Source organism: Saccopteryx bilineata, chromosome 3, assembly GCF_036850765.1.
Source record: "Saccopteryx bilineata isolate mSacBil1 chromosome 3, mSacBil1_pri_phased_curated, whole genome shotgun sequence".
Classification (NCBI taxonomy): Eukaryota; Metazoa; Chordata; class Mammalia; order Chiroptera; family Emballonuridae; genus Saccopteryx; species Saccopteryx bilineata.
Genome location: NC_089492.1, coordinates 162,022,781 through 162,049,073, shown reverse-complemented (window position 1 = coordinate 162,049,073; position 26,293 = coordinate 162,022,781). Strand labels below are relative to the sequence as shown.

The window sequence follows — 26,293 nt, the reverse complement described above, 5'->3', positions numbered from 1 at the left end:
ACCATCTATTATTGCTCTAAGATCCTTGAGCATCCTAAAATTCATTATTTTAAAGTCTGGTAGTTTGGTTACTTCCATTTTATTTTGTTCTTTTTCTGGGGATGCCTCTTGTTGATTCATTTGAATTGCATTTCTTTGTCTGCTCATTTTGTCTATGTAGCACTGTCTGACTTTGAAATTTTTGTGATGTCCTTATGAGGAAGATGGGCTTGGTGCTATTCATCTCTAGGGCCATCTGTTTTCCTTGTTCTAGGAATGTTTCTTGAGGGTACTATTTTCCCTCCTGTTGTATGTGAGTATTGAATATTGTTGGTCCTTTCATGGGTACAGTTATCCTTCAGGCTGGCTAGCTCCAAGGGTCAACCTTGATCATGTGTATTACACACTGTGCAATGTGTGTCCTGTTGGGTATCTTTATTCTCCACAGTGTCTGGTGCCTGCTAGACTCCTCATTTGGGCATGCTGCTAATGTAGCTAGCTAAATCTAGGGTTGGTCCGGTCTGCCACCCACTACCAGTTGTGTTGGTTCTAAACCTTCTTGGTTTGGCTTCAGCCATTGTTTGTAACCTGCTGTGGGCTACGTGTCTGCAGCCACTGCTCTTTTCACTGTTTATGTTGGCGTTTTCTGTGCCTAAATAGTATGGGAGGTGCCAACCTATGTATAAGGATCAGCTTCCTCCTGCTTAGAAATGACAGCAGCTCTGTAAAAGCACCAAGCTTCGTAAGATTTGTCTCCATTCTTCAGCTGCTCCACCTTCTCTTGCAGCTGCCTGGTCTTTTGACAGTCTTCTGTAGAAAGATTGTGGTGTGGGCTCAGACTGGTCTCACCAAACCAACCGCTCTATATTTTGCAAGCTTATTAGGTTAGTGCACCTGAGGTTGGGAATACAATGTTAGTGGGGCCCCCTACTTCAAGGGTCTCTTGGTCAGGAGCTCTGTACGGGGAATGTGGCCCCTATTCTAGAGCTTAATCCCTCTGCCACTGCTGGACACTCAACTTTTATTTCTCCCCAACAAGGTAAGCAGCAGGTTTAGATCAAGTGGGGCTAAAAGTCCCCTTGGCAGAAGTTCTTTTAGCTGGTGAGACCCTGGTCTTAGGGAGGAAGACTGAGAGTCCTCTCCTGGGGCTGACTGTATCCCCAAGAAAGTGGCTGTAAGGCCACGCCATTGTCATGGCCATGCAGGTTCTCATTGGATTCGGGCAGAGGGTAAAGAAATAGTGGAGCCAAAGAATGGTGGGCCATTCCACTTATTAAAGTCTCATATTGGCAGATGAGCAAACAGGCAGGGAAGACAACTTTCCTCTCGTTCAGAGTTTCCAAAGCTCTGATGCATTCTCCAGTTCCACAACTCAGAAAATCTTCTCCTGTTCCTCCTGAAATCAAAGGCCCCCACCAGCCTCAGTGGAGCTCCCAAAGCCCCTCAGCTCTGGTTCCATCTCTGCACACCTTCTTCTCTTACTGCAAAACTCAGGATGGGGGAATAAAACCCTCTCCAGCAAACATTAGCAATACAATGGTCCCTCTTAAGCAGGAAGGTAATACGCAATTTGCAATCTGCCCCCGTGAGGGCAAGCATCACATACTTTCACAGACTACATACACATGGTGCTGCCCAGGACAATGCAAAATATAAGCAAGCAAACCTAAAAAACACATGTTACAAACTTATTTGCCCAACAGTGTCTAAGCCCCTAGACCAGACCCAACAATAGACTCACAGGGACCCATACTTTAAATGTCCATGATCTAAGCTGCTCTCCCTTCTCCCTGTGGAATCTAGCCCAGTGGGGCAGGATATCCAGCACCCAGGACAGCTGACTGTGAAGCTCCACCCTCTCCAATGCACATGAGCTGCTGTGCCGGTGCTGATCACAGAGAACAGAACTCACCCCAGCTGGGCCAGGTGTGAGCAGGCCTTCCTTAGGATACCCCACTACAAGGGTTGTTAGGTCCTGAACCAATGCTCTCCACAGCTAGCCAATGGATGTGCCAGCACTGGGCCTCTCTGGCAGAAACCTGATGCCGACCAGTGGAAGATACTGCCCATGACTGATCCTGATCCTCAGCAACCTTCTTGGAGGTACAAGCAACCCACAGTTTGTGGCTACCTCTGCTGAGCCTAAGTTCACAGGGAAATACCAAGCTGCTCACCTAGGCTGGCTTTTATCCACACTGGGCCTGGGAGAAAGTTCACTTAAAAAGCCAAGGTTCCATGAGTCCTGCCTCCTGCAGCCTCTGTCTGCTGCCTGCTTATTGGGCTCAGCCACTGAAAATCCTTTGGTAGATTCTAGAGCCTGTGGCAATTCACGGATTAGGAAGGGTGGTTAGTGTGGCTCCACCCCTCGGCCTCAGGTGTCAGTCTGTCCAGACTTTTTTTTACAGAACTCAGTAGGATGTGGCCTCTGAGACTCAGAGGTGTGGTCTGCCCGCAGTCTGGACAGTTTCTACTGAGTCTCTCCTGGGGCCGAAGCACCAGTCTTAGACTGAAGAGCATGTGGGTGAAAGCTCCAGCCTCAACACCGGAAAACTGACAGTCCCCCATCTCCTGGCTTCTCAGCATGATCCGGTCTCCATGACTGGGGCTGAAGAGACTCCCAAGGGCAGAGCAGTTGCTTTTCCCCAGGCTGATGCCACTCAGAGGAGACTGCTCCACCCAAGAAAAATGGCAACTGCAGTATTGGAGAATGACTCAGCACAGGGGTTCCAGTGTCCATCCCCCACAGTGTCTCTCCCTAGGCCTGCAACTTTACACTCTCCTCAAGCAACTCTAGTCCTCTCAGCTCTCCCCCACTGGAGCCCCGAGTAAGTGACTGCAAACAAGATTTTCTGCGCTAGACTTTAGAATGAAGCCTGTGTCTCTGCTCTGAGAGCTCCATCTCATTCTCGCAAACAGAAGCCCTGGCTCTTTTCACCACCAAATGCTGTCTGGGTGCCTCTTCTAGGCTCTGGGGCTCTGGACTGAGGCTCCGGGCCTTGTGCTGAGCAACCACACCTCTCAGGGTGGCCCCACCACAGTGAGAGTCCCTTCGGATCCTCAGCCAATGCTGGCTCCTGGGAGAGGGGCAGCCCTTTCCACATCTCCATCCTTCCTACCAGTCTCGGTGTGGCTTCTTTGGTGATCCTTGGTTATAGACTCCTCTTAGTTTAGTCCAAAGTTGGTTTTTCAAGTTGATTGTTCTTTGTTGGTCAAATAAGTTTGTAAATATGATGTATATGTTTGCTCGCTTATAGTTTGCATTGGGTGTGGGGGACAGGCTGTAAGCAGGCAGGGTCCTTATAGCCTATGGCTTAGTTTTAAAACTAAGCTTTTCCCCACACTCTTGACTGTTGCATGATGTGGGGTGGTGCAGTCTCATGAGGAATCCCATTATGCCTCAGATAAGTGACTTCGTATCAGAGACTTCCCTGTTTGTATATTGGATTAAAGATTTTGATTTCTACACTATAAAATGGGGCAGAGGAGCTCATACAGGAGGAGAGCAGAGAAAGGCCACATGAAGGAGAGGAGAAGCAGCCAAAATGCCTGAGTGCTGAAGGAGAAGCCAGTTAATGCAGAGTTTGTGCAGAGAAGGAGATGGGGAACAGAAGTGAATAAGGCTGATGAGGTAGACACCTTTGATTCTAGGAAACTCAGATAAGTCAGTGGCTTTGGGAGCCCTGAATGAAAAGGGAAGTGTTTTCCCACTCTGTGTATTTCTTGCCCACTGGGTGCAAGCTAGGATTAAAGGTGATGGCCCACCAGTTCTTGGCTTCATTGTTTTATTACTGTCTGTCCAAATCAAATGCAAACCTGCATGGGCCAGACGACTGTGATGGTGGCTGTAGCTACTGGCTTTACATTCTTAAATTAAGTTGTGGTCCAATTTGGTCCTGGGTGGTGGCAGTTGGAATGTCCACTTACTCCATCACCTTTATCTCCGCATATTCCCAAGTGTTGTAAAGTACCATACCTCACTTCCATGGGTTTACGTAGAGACACTGTTGGGCAGATAAAATATATTATGCTCACTTTGTTAAAGATGGCGCTGCCCACGTGGCAGCCATCGCCCAGTTGATATTAATGTGTGTTGGGGGCGGGCTGTGGGCAGGCAGGATCCTTGTAGCCTGGGGCTTAGTTTTAGGATTAAGCCTTTCCCACCCTTTTTGATGTGGGGTGGTACAATCCCATCATGCCTCAGATAGGTGACTTTGTATTAGAGACTTCCCTATTTTGTATATTGGATTAAAGTTTTGATTTCTACACTATAAAATGGGGGCAGAAGGGGAGCTTGCTCTCTTGGTTCCTGAGATTATCATTAGAGGAGAGAGCAGAGAGGAGAGCAGAGAAAAGCCATGTGGAGGAGGCTAGGAGAAGCAGCCAAGATGGCGGAGTGTTGAGTGAGAAGCCAGTTTGTGCAGAGTTTGTGCAGGGAGAAGGGAGGAGATGGGGAACAGAGGTGAATAAGTCTGGTGAGCTAGAAACCTTTGATTCTAGGAAACTCGGATAAGTCAGTAGCTTTGTGAGCACTGAATGTGAGTGGGTTTTGGAGCCCAGTGTGTGTTTTTACTTGCCCGCCGGTGCAAGCTAGGATTAAAGATAATGGCCCATCAGTTTTTGGCTCCGTTGTTTTTTTACTGACTGTCCGAATCCAATGCGAACCTGCATGGGCCGGGCTGCTGTGATGGTGGCCCTGGCTACTGGCTTTACAGACACCAAGTCCAGATGAATTTTGAAAGGTTTTATTAAAGGAAGAGGTTTATTAAATATGCCGGCCACATATGACTAACATGGGGCATTGCAGACCCAAATTGTGCACACCAAATACATCTCAGAGGCTGGTTATATACCCTTGATCACATACAGGCTGGGGGGAGCATGACATCATGGCACAATTATTAACGGGCTTATAACATTTGTTTAGGGGATTCATAAGAACATTAAAACTTTCAAGGTAATACAATCAAAGACATTTACAAATCTTTTAGTGTCTATCTCCCTCCTTTGCCTAGAGGTATGTTATTCTCAGGATTCCAGGAAGGGAGGAAGAGCCAAAAATCAGTGTAGGGTGATATGTAAATTCTGTCTCTTATTGAAAGAGAAAAGAAGTTCCTCAGACAACCTTTATTCTATAGTTAAAACTAAATGACCCATCGTCCTTGTAAGTCAGGAAACTTCTACATTCTTCTCCCTCCCCAACCCAAGGAAAGGATGGGACAGAAAGCCTGACCTTTCTTCCTAAAATATCAATATTAATTTTGCAGCTTTTTGGTACCTTACCACACAAGTATCTTTACTTTGGTAAGATTCACAGGTTCAGTTATCTAAAATTTGTTGACAATATATGAAGTAAACTCAGTCAGTATGTTTTCATTAGTGTAATTATAGATTCCAACAGTGAGGTTAAAACAAGACCCTCTTTATAAAAGCAAACAAAAGAGTCCTGAGACTAACTGAGGGTAGGAATCTAAAATTAAAGGGAAAAGGGATTCTTGGGAACCGGTGGCAGGGACTTCACAGGATGTTGAATCAACACATATCTTTATTTTTTGTTGATGTTAATTTTCATGGCTTTGATGCCATGGAGAAGGGACAAGAGGGTGACAAAGAGGAAAGGTACTGGCCCTGGCCAGTGGCTCAGTGGATTGAGCATGGGCCTGGCATATGGATGTCGTGGTTTCAAATCTCAGTCAGGGCACATAAGAGAGATGACTATCTGCTTCTCCTCCTCCCCACTTTCTCATGCTTTCTCTCTGCCTTCCCCTCCCACAGCCAGTAGCTCAATTGGTTCAAGTGAGGCCTTGGGCTCTGAGGGCTCCATGGGAGTGCATCAGCCTCAGGCACTAAAAATAGTTCAGTACTTGAGCATTGGCCCCAGATGGGGTTGTAGGGTGGATCCCAATTGAGGTGTATGGGGGAGTCTGCCTCACTATCTCCCCTCTTCTCACCTTAAAAAAAAAGGAATGGTACTTGATTAAAAACATGAAACAAGGTAATTCATCTGGAAAATAAGGATATTTCACTGGGTTTGTGCAAAGAGAATGGACTTCATCTTAATAATCACTATTTCTAACAGTCAAAGTTGAGAGGGATTTCTTATCAAGAAACAAAGCAATATAATTTCCAAAGTTTTTGCAACCTCATTAATTACCAGAGGAATTTGTGCTTGGCTTGATTCTAAAATAAAACTTAGCATACCAAGTCAATGATGAATTTTTCTCTGATCACCATAATGGTTGTATAATATAATCTATCTATCAACTGGGTCTTCCTGATGGGGCTTAGCAGGAGAACACTAAGTATAATTATAATGGTGGAATAATAGATGGGACTATATAGACAGAGAGGTAGGGCCACCCTCTCACAATCTTTTTTAGGGCCACATTTGCTTTTTAGAAAGAAAAACTTGTGGCTCCACTGCCTTTTCTTTATTCTGCTGCTGAACAGAACTAGGTGCCTAAGAAAATCCAGAAAATGGCCAGTTTGGGATTGAAATACAGTCTGTAGGTATTGCATCTAGTTCAAGTTTTCTCAAGTCAGAAAAGATGTAAACCTTCAAAACAGAAGGGCTACAATGGCAAGAGGAGGGTTTCAGTGTGGAAGAGAAAGATTTGTCCTGTGTGGTCTTATGGGGTTAAACTAGGATTAAGTGGTTAAAGTTATAGGGAGAGGGTCCAGTCCAATAAAAAGCTTTAAAGGCTCAACATTCTGAGAATGGAATTTGCTTCCTCCACTGATGGTGAGTTCTGCGTGCCAAAAGGAGGTCAGTTCCCCTCAGGTGCCTACTCTGGAGCTGGAAGAATGAGCTCAGAGATGATTGGGTGGGGAGCTGAACTTGACAGCCTTTGATATCCCTACCATCCAGACATTTGGTCCTTCTGTGAAGCTTTATTCTAGGGAATTACTAAGAAGTTTAATTTTCTCTGGTTATAGGTAACAAAGGAGGGAGTAAATCAGAGGTAACAGATCAAGAAAAAGAAAAAGAGAAGGAAAAAATGTCTTTCATTTTAGAAGGCTCTCTCAAGGTAATCTAAGAAAAAACAAATGACACCGAGTAATCACAAATTCAAAATATTTTGGTGATAGCTCGTGTGGTATAAGAAAAAATGACCTTTTTGCTACATGTTCAGAAATATTTAAATCGGTAATAAAAAAAATACTCTCTCCACCAAGCTGTCTCCTCAACCAGACAATCAGCCTTTAAGGGAAGCTGTGTCATTCATTTCTGTATCACCGAAATCCAGGGCAGCGCCCTGGTCAGATTTGCTACTCTCTATTTCTGTGACAGCTGCTTGGTTTTTAATTGGAATTTTTATTATAAAAGTAATATATGCTTTTTATAATACTATAATTTGAATGTATCTAAATTTATTAAATAATTACCTTATTAAATAATACCATTTATGTTTCTATATAGAAATAGTTAACTTTTGCCTAGTCAGATCAATAATTTTTTATCAAATTTAAAAGACATAATGCCAAATTTTGGCAACTACATGAAGAAAATCCTCATAAACTGCTGGGTGAGGTATAAATTGGCACTGCCACTTTGGAATGCTGGATATATATCTACTAAAGTTAATAATTCCACTCTTAAATACTATATACCTAATGGAAATGTACACACATGGGCACCAAGACACATGCACAGAATTGTTCTTGCAGTATTATTTTTAATTCTCCCAAATCAGAAACAATTCAAATGTCCATCAGCCTTGTGTAATTTAGTCATATGGTAAAATACTATGCAGCTCTGGAAAGGAATATGAATTAATCTCACAAATTCATGGTAAGCAGGCAAAAGGAGTGTTTCTAGGGAGCTAGAGATAGTCTGTTTCTTTTTTCCTTTCTTTCTTTCTTTTTTTCTTTCTTTTTTTTTTTTTTTTTTTTTTTTTTTTTTTTTTTGACAAGGAGAAAAGGAGAGAGAGAGAGGGAAGCATAAATTCATTCTTCCACTTAGTTGTGCAGCCATTGATTGCTTTTCTCATATGTGCCCTGACTGGAGCTCAAACCAGTGGAACCAGGGTCCAGCCAGTGACCCCGGAATCAAGCTGTTGTCCTTAGCAATCCAGGGCAATGTTCTGTCCTCTGGGCTACTGGCCAGGGCTAGTCTGTTCTTGACCTGATTGTGGTAACAGAAGTAGTTACTAGATGGTGGTTATCTATCTATTCACTTAGGAGTCGTGCTTTTTTTTTTTTTGTATGGATGTTATAGCTTATCCAAAAAAAAAGTTTTCAGAAGCTATCACTTTTTTTATGGTCTCAGGACTTTTATGGTTTTGGTTCCATTGGGTTGATTCTACCCTGAAATTACACATTAATTTTTCTGCAATCTCTTAGAATGCTTTCATAGATATACTTTTTATTCTAATATATGTGAAATTCATTTTTAATAGTATAATGTAAGGGTCTTCCTTTTCTTTTGCCTAAATGGACTGTCATTTTACGAGTACTTGATTTTGCCTTTTGATCCAAAAAGCCTAAAATAGTTACTATCTAGATCTTGATAGGAAAAGGTTTGAATATAAACACTCCATTTCTATTCTACTCATGGTTGCTCTAGAAATTCAACTTATATATATAATCTAATGAAATCTAAACTTCATAAAAGATCTTTACTTTTCTTCTAGGGCAATACAAGGAATTATTAAAATTATTTAAATTTCTCTCTCAAATTATTTTTAAGATTTCTCTTGTTTTATCTTGTTCCCAAAAATTATGTATTATCATTGTCAATATTCTGCATAGTCTGTGTTTTTCAAAGTCAATGCACACTTACCTGTTTTGTTGAGCCTTTCCCCTCACATCTTGTTCCTTCAGAACTTCCTTCAGTGGGGATTTGTTGCTATTAAACCTCAGTTTTTACTTACCCAGAAAATGGCTTTCTTTTACTCTTATTCATTAAATGTAATTTTATAAGATTTTTGATTGACTTTTAGTATCTTCAAGGTACTGTTCCACATTTCCCTGACTGACTCTGTAGTTATTAGTAAGTTAATTGTCAGACTAATTCGTCATTCTGTTATAGACAGTTTATCTTTCCTCTCTAGCTACTTTAAAAAGACTAAGTGGTATTCTGCTAAATGTTTAGTAATAGCTGTCAGAGAAAAATAAAGTGTGTGTATGCATGTTTATTCTAAATTTTATTGATATTCCTAGTATATATAACACACAATTGACAAATAATAAAACACAGAATACTTCTTAGTGTAAATTACATTGTCACTTTATTCTCATAGGATGCTATCATAGCCTTTATAAGCTCGTGTGTCCTTAGCCAACTTACAATTAAAACTGACACACAAGTATAGTTCTAATACAAATGCTGATTGATATTTTCATTTAAGTGAACAAGTCAGACAAAAGTGAACAACAAAGGGATATATCTCATTGATTCATCAATGACATAAGCAACTTCTTTGCTGAATCAGATAATAGTTTTAAATATTGAAAAAATATTTCCTCAATTTTTTGCTAGTTACAATGTAACGGCTCCAAGCATGACACACTTTTAAATATAATCTGAGTTATTAACATTTTCTCCATCACTTTCTTAAGACTAGATAATTAGCCATCAATCCCTGATTTGTAGCATTTGCCGATATCTATAGTGTAAATACTTCCACGCAGATGCTTTCAAGCTACCAATATGATGTCACTGAACAAGTATTTGGAAGCAATATACAGTAGTACAACACTATATTGTACTCAATGATACATAGCATCAAGAGCTTAGATACTAATGAGATGTAACAAAAAAATTAGGAAGGTAGTTATATTTGAGTATTTATTGCCTTTGTTTTAATGTTATTTATTTTTGCATTTAATTTTTAATAATGGCTGTGACTAACAACCAGCTTGCAAAATTCCTGAAAATTTAATAATAAACTCTTTCAAGTCAGTATGAACTAGGTCCAGAATGTTACATTCTGCTTTTGATTTATTGGGCCTTTCAAAGGTTAGAATTAGTGGTTTTCATCCACTCTGGAAATGTCTCAGCTGACATCTCTTCCAAAACTACCTTTTCAAAAGTTCTGTTCAATTTTCAGGAGGGCTTTCAGACTCACCTTATTATTTTTTATACGCTTTTGTTTCTTACTTACACTTTTGAAGCCTAGTTTTCTTTACTTAATCATATTAAAATACTTATTTTATATTCTCTATTTGATAATTCCAGTATCCACAGCCTTTGCAGATATAATCTCATAGTTTGTTTCTCCTTCAGGTTTTTGCTTTTGTCTTATTCCCTCATGTTTTGTGATTTACATTTGTGAGCTCCTATCAACCCACAACATTTTTAGTGTAAAGTGTTAAGGTGATGTACATTTTGACCACAGATCTCTCTGCGGACTGGCTCATGGTTAGGAGTTCTCAGGGGAGACTCCCCCACCATGGCACTTTGACTCAGGGCCAAGGAAGCAGGCTGGACCCCATGACCTTCCTCTATGGGGCAAGGTCTTTTTCTAGTTCACCCAAAGAAGTTGTCATTTCTTTTTAAATACATGATCTATTCAGAGGTCTCCGATCTGATCTCCCAGGCTATACTTTCAGTCCTCAGAACCCATTGAAAACCAAGTTCTAAGCTGCCGGGGTGGGCAGATGCCCCTGGGAAGCTGCTGTCTCCCGTGCTCCCCTCCCTCACTGAATTAGTGCCTTTTCACACCTTATACTTAAATGCCAGCCCTGCTGTGCATCACAATAATGGGTTTTATAGTCTTTTCCATAATTGTAAAAAATGTTTTATACCAAAAATTTTTTTTGGACATCTAGTCTACCATATTGCTATTAACCATGTTTAGTGCCTAAATTGGGGGTTTGGCTAATTTTGAAAAGTATAGGAGGCAGGGAGACCAGCTAAGAGGCTGATGCCATAATGGAAGCTAAAGATAAAAAGACCTGCACTAGAGAAAATAGCACCAGAGAGCAGAAGAAGACGCTTAAGTGCAGACGTGTCTGAAGGGACAAGCAGGGCTCAGCACAGAGGAGTTGGGTGAGAGCAGGTGGATCAAGGATGAGCCTGAGGTTTCTAGTCCAGTATTTTCATTTGTCAGATACCACTTACAAAAAACAGGTTGAACATTCTTCAATATGGACTCTAATGGGATATAATTTCTTTCATAATCCTGTTACAATTTTTGATGTGTCTACAGGCATGGAAAGAAGAGCAGGATCGATTAGCAGAAGAGGAACGCTTAAAGGAAGAAAAAAAAGCAGAAAAGAAGTGTAAGGAAGGTGGTAAAAAGAAAGACAAAGAAAAGCTAGAGAAAGAAGATAGTAGGATTCTGAAGAAAAAATCTGTTTTCAGGGGGAAATCTAAAGAAGAGCAGATATATCTCTCAGATATGCAAGAGGAGCCCCTCCAGGAGCCAAAACCTGACATAGTTTACCCGGTAAAGTCAATTTTCTAAAAAGCTTTATTGGGTCATTAATTGTTTGGGGGGAAAACAGAGCTTCTTCTTAGGTATCTCATTTTTACAGCTACCACAGAAGGGTTTGGGGTTCCTTCTAGTATAGTTGATGTCAGACCTGTAGCTCCAGCCTCTGAGACCTAGGACCCCCTTTGTAGCCAACTTCCAAGATGGAAACACCCTCAGGCCAGTTTTTCTTGAGTGCATGAAGCTACATTATTAAGGACAGTATAGATGGAAATTTGACACAAAAGCATTTGTAGCAATTTAAATAGGCAAAAGTGACAGGTCAAAGGTTGGCTTTATCTGTCTCAGATGACATGACTTGACTACATTCAGTTGCCTCTCTATAGAGACCCATGTTTTTTATTCGTATGCTTCTGTAAAACCTTCCCTTTTGATTTGTCCCTCAAGCAGTTTTATGAGGAAAACCCCATGATGGACAGGGGGCAGTGGGGAAGAAAGAAATGTAGGTAGCCCTTGTCCTTCCTAGCTACTCTGCTAAGGCAATTGCTCAAGCTTTACTATCCATCAGGATCACTCTGTGCTCTATTAGCAACACTGTAAAAGATGTCTTTTACATTTTCATGTGTTAATGTATAAATAGGGCTCAATGTATCAGTTTACTTTAAACAGAAAATTAACAACCAATGAAATAGAAATTGATTTCTTCTTGCACTGCCTTGGCAACAAGACAATGAATTGAATTTCACTAGGTTGTGAAAGTACTCCAGTGAACAGTTTAGTATCATGGACTGCCTTTAGTTCTGCCTGTCATTGTAACATGACAGGAGGTACTAAACATAGTGTAGGCACTGATCGCTGAGTCTACAGTGACAAACAAATCATTCAGCAGAAACTAAGCTTATGGCAACTTTAATTGGTTCACACTGGGGAGTTGATTTTTGTAGACTGCAGTTCCACATTCAAAGTGTGATGTTTTCTCTTCTAGTTTCATGGATACAATATGGGAGATATGCCCATCCAAATCTCAGGAACAAATTATTATCTGTATCCTTCAGATGGAGGACAAATTGAAGTAGAAAAGACCACATTTGAAAAAGGTACATTTTGAAAGCAGCCCATTAGTGGCTATTTACCCATTTCAGGTCACCTTGAGCTCTTGTACTGCTTAGTGTCTGTGATAGCTGAGAGTAGCATGTGCCTCCCACTGTTCGTGTATACACCACACTCAATATTTTCTTCTTCACATTCTTCTGTTGTAATCGACTCTGTGAGGTACATGCCACCTGAGGAGTTAACTGGGACACACAACAGAAAGGTCCAGTTGTTAAAATATTGAAATATTTCTCTATCATGGGGAAATAGTGTAATAGTAACTGCAATAAACAAGTAGTTGATAATATTAATTACCACACATAGTATTATTCCAAATTCCAAGCACATACTGTGAGTTAAGAGCAAATTTCTTGTTTGGGCTCTGGTGCGCAGAGCATGGGGCATGCTGCTGCTGGTATCCAGTTATTTTAGCAATAGAGAGGTCACCTCTGGATTCAGAAGTCTTTAAAAGGCCAAGGGGCCAATGGGCTGCAGGGAACCTAGTCTGCAAAATCCTAAAGGATAATGCTTAACTCCTCCCTGGGAAATGCAGATAGGGCACCAGGGAACCTATCAGAGGCATTTTGCAGGGCTTATCTCTTCACTGTGTTTTAAGAATCCCTCGGGTGGGTTTGAGGACCCAGGCCTTATTGTACAACTTATTGTCTGACAGGGAGCATGCTCTGTGAGAGCTGTAAATAGGTCAGTGTGGAGGATGTGAGGGACCATGTTAAATGTCCACAAGATTATGTGCCCCAACAAGGGACCACATGGGCTCCTCCTACCCACGCTCCCACTCTATCCATGATACCAGCCCATCCCTTCCCCTTCCCCTTCCTTGTTTCACTCTTTTTCTTTCCTTCCTTCCTTCCTTCCTTCCTCCCTCCTTCCCTCTCCCTCCCTCCCTCCCTCCCCCTTCTTCTTCTTTCCTCCTTCCCTCCCTCCCCCTTCCTCCCTCCCTTCCTTCCTCCCTCCCTTCCTTCCTTCCTTCCTTCCTTCCTTCCTTCCTTCCTCTCTTTTCATCTGATGACTATTGATTAAATGAGGAAACCATTGCAAAAGTTAGATACTATTCCCTACATGTAATCATGACTCAAGTGGAAGCATCATTAGATAGTACCTGCCACTATCAAATAAAGTATCATACCAGTGATTTTTAAAACAGAAAGACCTGCAATTATTTCATTATTTAAAGAATGTCAGACCATTTTATTATATAAGGTTTGTTTATTTAAAACATGAGATTTTTATTAATGTAAAAGTGTGCATATTTATTTATTTATACTGTCATATGTATTAGTATTTAATATTTTAATATCATCCCTGAGTATAGTGTACAATTATTAGTAATTAAAAATGGACTTATAACTGAGAAAAGCCCTAGACTACTTTTATAATGCTATTTGTAATAGAATTTTCAACAATTATTGCTCACTCTTATCGAGATTTGTACATGCACCCTAGCCTGGCAGCTCAGTTGGTTAGAGCATCATTCTTATACACCAAGCTTGCAGGTTTGATCCCCAGTCAGGGCATAAACAAGAATCAACAAATAAATGCGTAGACAAGTGGAACAACAAATCAGTGTTTCTCTCTCTCTCTCTCTCTCTCTCTCTCCCTCTCTCTCTAAAATCAATCAATAAATTAAAATTTTAGAAAACTGTTTGTACCCTGGCTGGTTGGCTCAGTAGTACAGCGTCGGCCCAGCATGTGGAAGTCCCAGTTTTGATTCCTGGCCAAAGCACATAGGAGAAGCGCTCATCTGCTTCTCCCCCCACCCCCCTCTCCTGTCTCTCTCTCTCTCTCTTCCCCTCCTGCAGCCAAGGCTCCATTGGAGCAAAGTTGGCCCAGGCACTGAGGATGGATGGCTCCATGACCTCTACCTCAGGTGCTAGAATGGCTCTGGTTGCAACAGAGCAACACCCCAGATGAGCAGAGCATCGCCCCTGGTGGGCATGCCAGGTGGATCTTGGTCGGGCGCATGCAGGAGTCTGACTCTCTGCCTCTCCACTTCTAACTTCAGAAAAATACAAAAAATATATATATTTGCATATGCATACAGTATAGTTTCAATTGGTTCATGGTAAATACAGTATTTTCATCCTAATCCTATCAATTTTGAGAGATAATAGTTCAATTAAACTGGATTAAAAATCAAAGAAGAAAGCTGAAGAGGAGACAAAAATGAGTCACAATACTAGAAGAGATAATGTATTGTTAGGAAAATTCTTACTAGCAATAATAACTACTATAACTAATGTTTATGTAATTCTTTATTTATAAGTTTTAAAACTCTCACATTAACTATCTCTTGTGATTAAAGTTGAGTATAGGTATATATTAGCCTCTACCAATTTATTTTCTCTTCTGTGATTTGCTTTGAAATATTAATAAAGAGGCTGCAAATATCTTTGATCCACCTGCCATTTATTCCTATAATTCCACCATCATTCCTATAGGCATCTTTTTATGAAAAGGGTGACATCCTAGGTATTTCCATTCCCTGGCTTGAATTCTATGCTGCATTATTTTGATTTTTGTCAAGGAGCTTAACAGGGCATTATAACGAGCCCATGTTTGATCCCTAATTCTTCCCCAGGCTCAACTTTTATCAAAGTGAAAGTGAAAAAGGACAAACACAATTTTATAGTTCATTTAAAAGACCCTAAGAAAATTATGAAAAAGGAAAAAGAAGAAGGGAATTACTCTTCAGAAGATAAGACAAAAGAAGGAGAGGAAGAACAAAATACTGAAACAGGTAAGCAGAGGCATCTCTGTGGCAGTGTGTGGCCAATACTAAAGCAGGGTGTGCAACCCATCCACATGACAAAAATACATGTGCGGCCTTCACATTTAGCATGTAATTTTCCTTATGGTAACCAATGTGTGTTTGCCATTCTGGTTATATGCATTTTCCCTAATGTAATGTATATATATGTATGTGTTATATATGTAGCCCATCTATAGGGGGTTGCTTCCTTGATTTGCCCCCTCTGGCCTCCCAGCTTTGACTCCAGTTGTCATACAGAGTCTGCCTATTCTGGCTAACTTTATCTAGGAACATTGATTTTGCAGTGTCCATTCTGGCCTGAATTTTGTTTTATGCACTTGTAATAGATCCTCATTAATTGATTCTCACTGAAGGTTTAACTTCTCTCCAAAATTCATTGCAAACGAGCTGTTTCTGCTTAGGCTCCCTGTAGTATCAAATTTCTTAAGTTGCAAGGACAAGAGAAGAAACCTAAATTTGTCTATGGGCATCTCTACATGTCTATAGATGAGGCTTCTGAATGAATGTCCATTGGTAGTACACCATGAAACTTCCTGATAATACCATTTAACATCTCTAGCCAACACCCAATGGGGAAACTAATTATTTTTTGCCCAATGTGATGTGGGTTATACCTGAAAAAGAAGATGAGTTAATTAATAAAATGGTTTGGATTCAAGTTAGTAATAGGAACAATAACTAAATCTTGCTAATAAATTTAGTTGTGTTTATAGTATTTTTCCAACTCAAGAACACAAAGTTTGAAAAGTTTGAATGTACCCAGTAACTTAAAACAGAAAAATTTTAATTACTTTTCTTTGTTTTGCTTGATACAAAAATATACAGCTTATTATAAAATGTTAGGGAATGTAGGAATACTTAAAGAAGATAACAATGGCCAATAACTCTATCACCCCAGTGGTAACCAGTATTTATAGTGTATTTCCTTCTTACTTTACCATGAGCATTTTCTTATTTATTAAACATTCTTTGAAAACAAACTTTTTAAATGATTTTTTATTAATTTATTGGTGTATATATCATAATTTACTTAATCAAATTCATACTTTTACATATTTAGCTGATTTCCACTTTGCACTGAGTTTTGCATACATTTCTTTTTAATAAAATGAAAACGCCTCGATTTGATTTTGTCTTTCAGAAGAATCAAATACAGAGAATAAAGCTGTCAGCAAGTTTGGATCTTTTTCTGCCATCTTGGAAAATGGAATCTGCCTCTCAATAAGTTACTATGGATCTAGTGGAAATGCACCAGGTGAAATAGATACAATAGAAAAGATCTGTGTCCCATGACCAAGGGTGTCTGCCAATCCTGTCTTCTCACTTGTTGATAAACATGTTCTGACTTAATACCCCTCATTTCCTGAATGGTGGGAATATATGTGAGTGGGTGTACCTATATCTGTGCATACATACATATGCATACATACATAATCTTTCATACATAGAAAATGACAGTGCTTTGAAACAGCATTTATCACATAGACACACAAGATCATATATCTATACATATATATTCCAGTTATCTTTGTTAACTATGAAAATAGTAATTTATTTGATGCCAAAGAAAGCATGATTCACCTTGGAAGGATAGCTCAGTTGGTTAGAGCTTCATCCCAAAAAGAGAGGTTGCTGGTTCGACCCCTGGTCAGGGCACATACAGGAATAGCTTGATGTTCTTTTCTCTGTCTCTCTCCCTTCCTTTTTCTCTAAAATCAACAAATAAAAATTAGAAAAATATAAAGAAAGTATAATGTGCCAAGGAATCCTCTTGGTTTTCTACAGAATAATAGCTTTAGGAATCCTGCAATTATAGAACTACTCAGTGTGCTTCAGAACATTAGTCTAAAAGGAGCCATTCATTGGACATCTTGAAGAATTTCTATACCCCGCTTTTAATAAACAAATCCTCCAACTGGAAGCTATTTCCTTACAAACCGCAAAATAATATGTCACTTTACCAAGAACTAATTAGGAAAATTTGTGGGTTTTATGCATTTTACAGGGATCTAACCACAACTGACTTTTTTAAAAGCTGTACAAAATCAAAAGATAATCCCTATGCAATAGAGCCTTAAAACTGTGTAGACTGTGGTGATTTAACGATCTGCCTTACTATGGACTTCTATTTCTGCAAGATATTATTTACAAGGATGGTTATAATTCTGTGTCTTCCTTGTGCCAAAAATTGTAATACTCTAATGAGTTAAAGAGCCCATTAAATTTGTTAGTATTTTTGTTTTGTTGAGGGTGTTGTCTTTTAATTTTGTATTTGATTCTTTCTAAACTGCACTTGTAGGAATCATTTGGTGCCTAAAAGATTATGTATTAAAATTCATTGTCATGCACAATCACTAAAAAATTTATCCCCTCTGAACAGAGGATATCATTTTAGATTAAAATATTTACATTTTACTCTCTATCGACTACTTTGCTATTTCCTGAATTTCTTATTCTTGGTTTAATCTTTAAGTTATCATGCAATCATTCCATTTAAAACAAATGTTGCTAATTTCAGGTTGTAAATACTGTATTTGAAAATGTTTAGTGTGTATAAGTAATGTTTTACTTTCTGTGTATTAAAAAGGTAAAGGCATGAGTCTTTGCAAACAAATATATTATAAATTCCTTATAATACTAATATTTGAGAACTTTTACCTGCTAATGGTTAAGCAGTTTTCCCATTCAGTTCTCTCCCCCTTGAGTTCTCTAGAACTTGTTCATCTTGCCTAACTCAAACTTTATGCCATTGATTAGTGACTCCCATTTAGTACTTCTCCCCACAGTCCCTGGCAACCACCATTCCACTCAGAAGGAATTTGACTGTTTTAGATAGTTCACATAAGAGGAATCGTGCAGTACTTGTTTTTCCGTGACTGGCTTATTTCACTAAATATAATATCCTCAAGGATCATTCTTGGTGCCACATATTGCAGAATTTTCTTCTTCTCTTTAAGACCTGAACCATATATAGATACCACATTTTATTTATCCAGTCATCTGGCAATGGACATTTAGGTTGTTTCCACATCTTGACCACTCTGTTCTTTTTGGACCTTTTAATTCCTCAAATGAACTATGCTTTCTCTTATCTATAACACACTATCTCATGCTGGCTTCATAAGGCCTTTTCTGTTTCCTTTATTATTTCCCCACAGCTCCAAATATTTTGTATGTAAGTGTCTTAATAAATCTGTCTCAGCCCTGGCTGGGTTGCTCAGTGGACCGACCATCATCCCAGCACACGGAGGTCACCGGTTCTATCCCTGGTCAGGGCACATACAAGAAGCAGCCAATGAATGCACAGCTTGATGGAATAACTAAGTGGTACAATGAGTTGATACTTCTTGCTATTGCTCTCTCTCCCTCTCCCCCATTCCTTCATCTCTCAAATCAATAGAAAAATTAAAATAAATATATAAATATGTCTCAATTAAATGAAGAGATTGTTACTGGTCTATCATTCAGAGTTTACAATCTAGATGGGAAAGTAAGAACATATGAAATAATGACTCCATCAAATATATCATTGTATTAAGTATTTCAAATAGTTTAGCTATAATCCTGGCTTTCAAATCAACTACAATACCACTGAAGTCTATTCAACTGATAAATCCTACTGAGCAAGGTAAAAATTGTTGCCAACTTGTATAAATGTTTGAGGCACAAAATTTATTTAACAAAATATCAAATATGAATGTCTAATTTCCTTGTTTTCTCCTTTTTCTTTTTATAGAGGACAAGGATCCTAAGTTGGAAGCACTGTTGAATATCCCATCAGCACTTGTTCCTACAGTAATTCCTGTTATAGAGCCTGTTCCTCAATCCAAAGGAAAAGGGAAAACAAAAGGCAAAGAAAAACCCAAAGAATCTCTTAAAGAAGAGGAGCACCAAAAAGAAGAAGAGAAAAAGGTGAATGGACCTTCTATAGATTCTAAACTCTGCCTCTGCCTCAGTGTCAATTCTTTAAAAATCATGAGTTTTATTAATAGTCTTATTGCAGTGCATATATTTTATTGTGCAGATGCATTAGCATTCCTTGAAGTTTCAATTTTGAATGAACAAGAAGAGATTTGCACACAGGAGTTGTATTTCTATACCAGGAGACATACTGCCATATACAAACAGTCTCAGGTCACTCATTATAAACTCAGAGTGACTAGTTCAATCTTTTTCCCACCCTTGTTCATGGGTATTCTTTGCTTTAGGTTGGTCAAGTTCTATCATTCCTTATTTTAAATTATTTCTTTAGTTCCAATGAGAAAAATAGAAGAAAAAAATCTATAAATAGTGAAAACACTTCCATTTGGGAGTCTTGGACGTAGATAATGTGCTAAGAGTTCGGCAAGACAAAGGACAACCCACTTCCATTAAGAGTGGTTTACCCTCTGTCTCCAAGGTTTCACCAAATACACACACACACTTTGCCTCTAACCATTTTCCTAAGAGAAAATAACAGATCAAAAGAGGTTCCAAAGAGGGAAAGAAGGAAACCACTGATCAAATTTTCATTCTTTTGGTATTTACTACTACAGTTGCGCAGGTTGTACAATGTACAATTACCAAACTTATCAGAAGAAAATGTATTAAAAAGTGATCAGGAACCTGGATTTCAGACCCTGGCCCTTTAAGAGTTGTGGAGTTTGAATAATACTTGGCCTTCTCTCCATATTTACATAGCTCTACTAGATCAATTTTCCCAAGCTGGGACTTTTGACCCTTGTTAAGTAAAAATGTTCAAGTGTTGAACAGAATAATCCCAAGTAATTCATTAATTTGGCTGAAAGCAATTTGGTAACAAATTGGTTCACCCAACATTTTTTTAATTGACATACTGGATGGGTGGGTATAATTACTGGGTTTGTGTGTAATGACAGATTTGTCATGACAGGTTCATGTCTTTGAACATTATTGTTCACTTTACAGAATTTTATAAGGTTTTTCCTCCTAATTTTACTGTGTGTTTTTAATTGATCTTCCACTTAACTCTTCAGATTTTATTCTCTGTTAGTAACAAAGACATAACAACTTAAGTGATCAATAATAAAAGACTAGTCAGAATAAACTGAAAAGCAGCAATGGGAGGTCAGCTGGTATGGTTTTAGTGGCTAATGAAAGACAGCTCAGGGGAACAACTGAAATTATTACCATTAGGGACTGGATGTGTGCTTTCCAATACCTCATTCTGGAGCTCACATAACCAAACAAGGTATCAGGGATAGTTAGCAGAAAATTAATTAGTATTTTTAAGTAAATACATCTAAACCTTTATTAATTTGTAAATACATTTTTAATTTTATATTACTTTATTTTTATTAATACAAAAGAAATATATGCTCATTATAGAAAAATAAAGACACATATCATGATAGCATAATTCCTCTATCATTCAAACTGTAAGAATTGCACAAAGAAGGTAGTAGGGATGCTGGTCTGTCCTTACATACATACATGCAAACAGAGGCACCTGTCAAGGCCTAATTCAAACCCCCACTCCTCCATGATGTTCCTAACTATTGTCATTAACTTTGATAATGCCCTTTTCTGAGGAAAGATGTGCCAACCATTTGGTACTATATTTTACTGTTTCACGTATCTGTGTGCCCTTCTAAAAACAGGATATAAATTGCAAAAAAGGTGGAGACTCATCCTATGGGCTTCATTGCAGGGCCCATAGTCCTGGGTAAGTCATACCCTAAGCACTCAGTAGGTTCTTGCCTACTCTTAGTAAATCAATATCATTTATAAAAAGGCAAACAATTATTCACATGTTAAATTCTTTACAGGAAGAAGTAGAACCAGAACTTGTTTTACAAGAGACTGTTTTTGTTCCCACCTTCCAAAGCCTAAATGTGTCTTGCCCCAATGGGCTCCTAGTGGCCTTCATTGGGCAAGAGTCAACAAGTGAGTGCTAACTGGGCTGGGACAGTAAAGCAGGGGGGCAGGGGGTGGCAAAAGTCATAGAGAAACAGTTAAATCACCATTGAAATTGTGCATTTTCCTGCTATTTAAAATATAATTGTTGATAATGAACAGTAGGATAATTATTAATAATAAGAAGAATTTTTGAGCACTTACTGGGGACCAGGCACTATTTAAGTACTTACCGTATATGACAAAATACAACTGCTATAAACTAAGCCCTAATAATTCCACTTAACAAAATAAAGAAATTGAGGCTTCAGGAGGTTCAGTAACTTGCCCAAGATCACTCAAGTCCTAAGTGACAGAAATAAAATGTTATTCTTGATCCATCACGCCAAAGCAAGTGCTCTTAACAACTACTGTGTGGCTCTGCCTTTCTGCCTCTCCAAAGGGCCACAGGTCTGATCCAGGTTGCTGCTCTGAGCAAAACAAAGGACAGTGAGATAAGTACAGGTTAAATGGGTCAAGAAAATCTGTTTTATTCCCACATGATTTTATAGTCTGTTATTTCTATTAATTTTGTACATGGCTTCTAAGCTATTAAGATGAATAGATAAGGCCCTGGCCAGTTGGCTCAGTGGATAGAGTGTCAGCCTGGCATGTGGATGTTCTGGGTTTGATCTCTAGTCAGGGAACACAGGAGAAACAACCATCTCCTTCTCTTTTCCTCATCTCCCCCTTCTCTCTCTCTTCCCCTCTTTCAGCCAGTGGTTCAACTGGTTCAAACATAGGTCCCAAGCACTGAGTATAGCTCAGCTTATTCAAGCATTGGCCCCAGACGGGGATTGCCAAGTAGATCCCAGTCAGGGTGCATGCGAGAGTCTGTCTCTCTATCTCCTGTCCTCTCAAAAGGAAAAACATGAATAAAAAAGTATAAGTGAACTTATAATTAATCGGATGCACCATCTACACTGGTGATTGAGTCTGAATATTATTTAAATGGAGACCCACTATTGTAAAAGTAGGAGGGTAGAGCAAAATAAGCATGGAACTAGAACTTGAGTTCTAACCAACTCTATGGCCCTTTCTTACTGTCTCTGGACCATGTTTTGTCATCTGATAACTGTTATATCAGTGGAACCTGACTTTTTAACAAACAGAAATCCCCTTATTATACTTCCCTTATGTACACCATATTTGGAAAGTGTATCTTTCAAAAGAAAAGAGTATGCCCATTAAAAATAATTTAATGTCATATTCACTTGTGAGACAAATGAAAAAAAACTAAATGTTGTGGTTGATTTCTTTAGTCTCAATATTCCTTTTTACATATTAGATTTTATGGATTATTAAAAATAGATGATGGACCCTCGTTTCTATTTCCAAGGATCCCTAGTAGTCCAAGTTCTCCATGATGGGATCCACTGTGTGTAGTACCTAGACTAATGAGGATCTTTCAGAGTTAAAGATGCTATAAGTGTACTAAGAAGGGTATTGTTCTCAAGTTCACGGACATTTTGCTTGTTTGCTTGGTCCTGTTATTAATACTTGTTTCACCTGTTTTTTCTATTAGTTTTATTATAAAGTTTGATATTTTTATCCTTATGTCTAAGTAGACAATGTGGTTAATAATGACTCTGCCTGGAACATATAGTATTTTTAAAATCTTTCATATATTATAAATATTCTAATTCAAGCCTGAACATAATTACAAAATAAATTCCAAAGAAGCAATACCTTCATCAGAGTCAGCCGTGAACATAGAGAAGGTCACGTGGTGAGAGAAGAAAGAGATTAGACTTGAGTTCTTTCCTGGGTGACTTTGGGCAAGTCATGACCCCTCCCCACCTGAATTTCTTCATTTATAAAATAATGTCATATACTAAACAGACTTCATATAAGTATTAAATGAGAAAATATTTCTAATATGGAGCATATTATTCCAATATTAGGTTTTGGGTTTGGGTTTTAGTCTTGGTCCTGGTTGCAGTGGCTGTTCTTATAGATAAGAAAATGGTTAAGCACAGAGACCTGACTCAAAGCCCAGTTCTGCCATTTGTGGCTCTTTGACCTTGAAGAAGTTATAACCCTTCCAGGATTCCATTTTTCATCTGAAAACTCTGGAAAGTGAAAGTGCCTGCCTTAAAGGGTTGTTGAGATGGGCTGAATCAAACATGCACACAAAGCATTTAGCATATGGAAATACCTCAATAAATGGTTGTTATTTTATCATTACTATTACTTCAGTCACTTAAAGGGTGTCATGAAAGGCCCTCCTCCCAAAATATTTTCCCACCAGCCTGATATAGTCTTTGAAATGCCACCATTACATGTTAATAAACCACTTTATAAATTGAGAAGAGGAAATTATTCAGTGATCAGAAACCTAGCTGAAATTATTCAGTGATCAGAAACCTAGCCGCTGCTTGTTGTATGCCAAAAATTCTCAGTAATAGTACTTTCTTTTGAATTTAACAAGTGCTTTTCTCCTTGGTTGCCAGATTTAAGAGTAGCACTGTGAGAAAAACCTGGATTTAGTTAGAGATGAGGGGGTTATATTAACTTTGAAGGATAATGAATGATTTAGAAAGGGCAAGCCTGAGTGAGTGATGTCCCCTGGGACTCTGGGCAACCAGAGGACAGACGCTAGGGAAGTATTTTGAACATCCAGGGGCAAGAGCTTACTCACAGATGACAGAAAAGGGAACATCTAAGGCAGCTTTTTTCCTAATTTTTCCCTGGTATGTTCCAGACTTCATCAGAGAGAATGGCTTACACCTAGAGAAAGTGCCTGTTTAAGTGCTTATAGATGACCTTCCTTACTACATTTGACTGTATGTAACAAGGCAGTGAAGAACCAGTACTCTGGGCCATCTGTCATGTATGGAAATTATCCTATTACCTATATGCAGCCAGGAGAATAAAAACAAGCTGAGCAAGAAGATAAAATCCCTGCCACACAGCATTGCCTGGTTCACAGTAAGGCTTGTTTTTCTTTAAGATATAGATGTTATGGGTGAAGAACCTACTTGGAACATCATGATCCGACAGAGCTACCCCCAGAAGGTGAAGCACTATGAGTTCTACAAGACAGTGATACCACCCGTGGAGCAGGAGGCATCAAGAGTTATCACCAGTCAAGGCACTGTGATTAAGTACATGTTGGATGGATCCACACAGGTAAGAGAATATGTGAGATAAATCACTCTTTCCTGCTACAAAGTAAAATACAGAAAAGCTATGGGCAAGGAACAGTATTATGACATAGAAGAGAGACAACTCACTTGAAAATGGAATGACACTTGAAAATAACAAAAAAGGAATAATATAGTTGGAAGCAAACACATTTGTGCCATACAGGATACAAATAAACTTCCTGTTCTGCATATGACCCAATATTACAGAGTTGACCTCATCTCCCTCTCAAAGCATCTTAAAATAATAGAATAATACTTTTAAATATTAAATTTATAACTACTGGAGAACAACAAAATGTGTCATTAATGGATCAGGAGAGTGGAGGAATTCCTAGAAAGTCAAGTAAGATGGAATTCAACAGGTAGAGAAACAAATGCAAAGTTTAAAACCCTACAGTGAGACCCTGGCCGGTTGGCTCAGCAGTAGAGCATCAGCCTGGCATGTGGAAGTCCCAGGTTTGATTCCCGGCCAGGGCACATAGGAGAAGCACCCATCTGTTTCTCCACCTTTCCCCCTCTCCTTCCTCTCTATCTCTCTCTTCCCCTTCCACAGCCAAGGCTCCATTGGAGCAAAGTTGGTCCGGGCGCTGAGGACGGCTCCATGGCCTCTGCCTCAGTCACTGGAATGGCTCCAGCCGCAATGGAGCAACGCCCCAGATGGGCAGAGCATTGCCCCCTGGTGGACATGCCGGGTGGATACGGTTGGGTGTATGTGGGAGTTCATCTGCCTCCCTGCTTCTAACTTTGGAAAAATACAAAACAAAACAAAAAAAGGAAAAAAGGAAAAAAACCCACAGTGAAATTTATAAGTGGGACTTTTAACACAGACATTTCACAGATGGAGCTCTGGGCTCAGAAATCAGGGCAATGTCCCAGGTAACTCACCTCTACCTGGAGGGTTGAAACCAGAAACCATAATACCCAGAAGCTGTTGCCTGCCTCCATCCGTCCCCAGTGGTCACAGGGAAGGGGTTCTTCTGACCAGACAATACACCAGGAAGTGAAAAGGAGTGAGAAATACAAGCATGCACTCAACAATCATAAACTTTGGGCAAAAACCAACCCCATGAAAGTAAAACACAAATTTCAATATATTAAATGGCATCTAAAACTAAGAATAACTAGAGAAACTAAAAACCTTAAAGTAATATACACTGAGACTTGAGAGTTCCCAGTCCATAAAATAACAATTTTTTTAAAGTTTCTATGGAGGCCCTGGCCAGTTGGCTCAGTGGTAGAGCGTTGGCCCAGTGTGTGAAAGTCTGGAGTTCGATTCCCAGTCAGGGCACACAGGAGAAGCAACCATCTGCTTCTCCATCCCCTCTCTCTCTCTCTCTCTCTCTCTCTTCTCCTCCCACAGCTATGGTTCAAATTGAGCAAGTTAGCCCCAGGCACTGAGGAGGGCTGCATGACCTCACCTCAGGTGCTGAAATAGCTCTGTTGCCAAGCAAGGGAGCAACAGCCCCAGATGGGCAGAGCATCTCCCTAGGGGGACTTGCCTGGTGGATCCCAGGCAAGGTACATGCAGGAGTCTGTCTCTCTGCCTCCCTGCCTCTCACTTAATAAAAATAAAATAAAAATATAAAAGTTGCTATAGAAAAAAATATCAAGAGTTCTTAAATATTAAAAATAACAGTTGTGAAAGATGGGGGAAGAGATGGATTATGAAGAACAGGAAAGTTAAGAGACATGGAAAAGGGATCTAAATGAAGGAAATCTAAGGGATCTAAGAAGGAAATACTTACAATGAAGGGTGGAAATAATGAAAGAAATAATATAGTAAAATTTCCCAGAGTTTAAAAAGTACTTCATATTAAACAGGACAACCAAGTGCGCAAATCAGGACTGATCTTAATTGTTAAAAGATTATTTAGAGATGTCACAGTGCAATTTTAGGACTGCATAAAGAGACGATCTCAAAACCTTCCTGAGAAAGCCAGTTACCTTTAAAAGAATTAAGATGGTCATTAGACTTCTTATTAGCACCATGGATG

General features: G+C 39.3%; 1 protein-coding gene across 1 annotated transcript in view; it reads left to right on the top strand.

Moving 5' to 3' along the window:
• The window catches only part of SPAG17 (sperm associated antigen 17), a 301,342-nt gene that overhangs the window by 173,555 nt on the left and 101,494 nt on the right, over positions 1-26,293 (top strand). The window contains exons 20-27 of the mRNA XM_066268112.1: positions 6,913-7,004; positions 11,130-11,369; positions 12,340-12,451; positions 15,046-15,204; positions 16,379-16,492; positions 18,974-19,149; positions 21,024-21,141; positions 24,104-24,282. Of these exons, the coding sequence (XP_066124209.1) occupies positions 6,913-7,004; positions 11,130-11,369; positions 12,340-12,451; positions 15,046-15,204; positions 16,379-16,492; positions 18,974-19,149; positions 21,024-21,141; positions 24,104-24,282 (1,190 nt within the window). The remainder of the gene's footprint in view (positions 1-6,912; positions 7,005-11,129; positions 11,370-12,339; positions 12,452-15,045; positions 15,205-16,378; positions 16,493-18,973; positions 19,150-21,023; positions 21,142-24,103; positions 24,283-26,293) is intronic.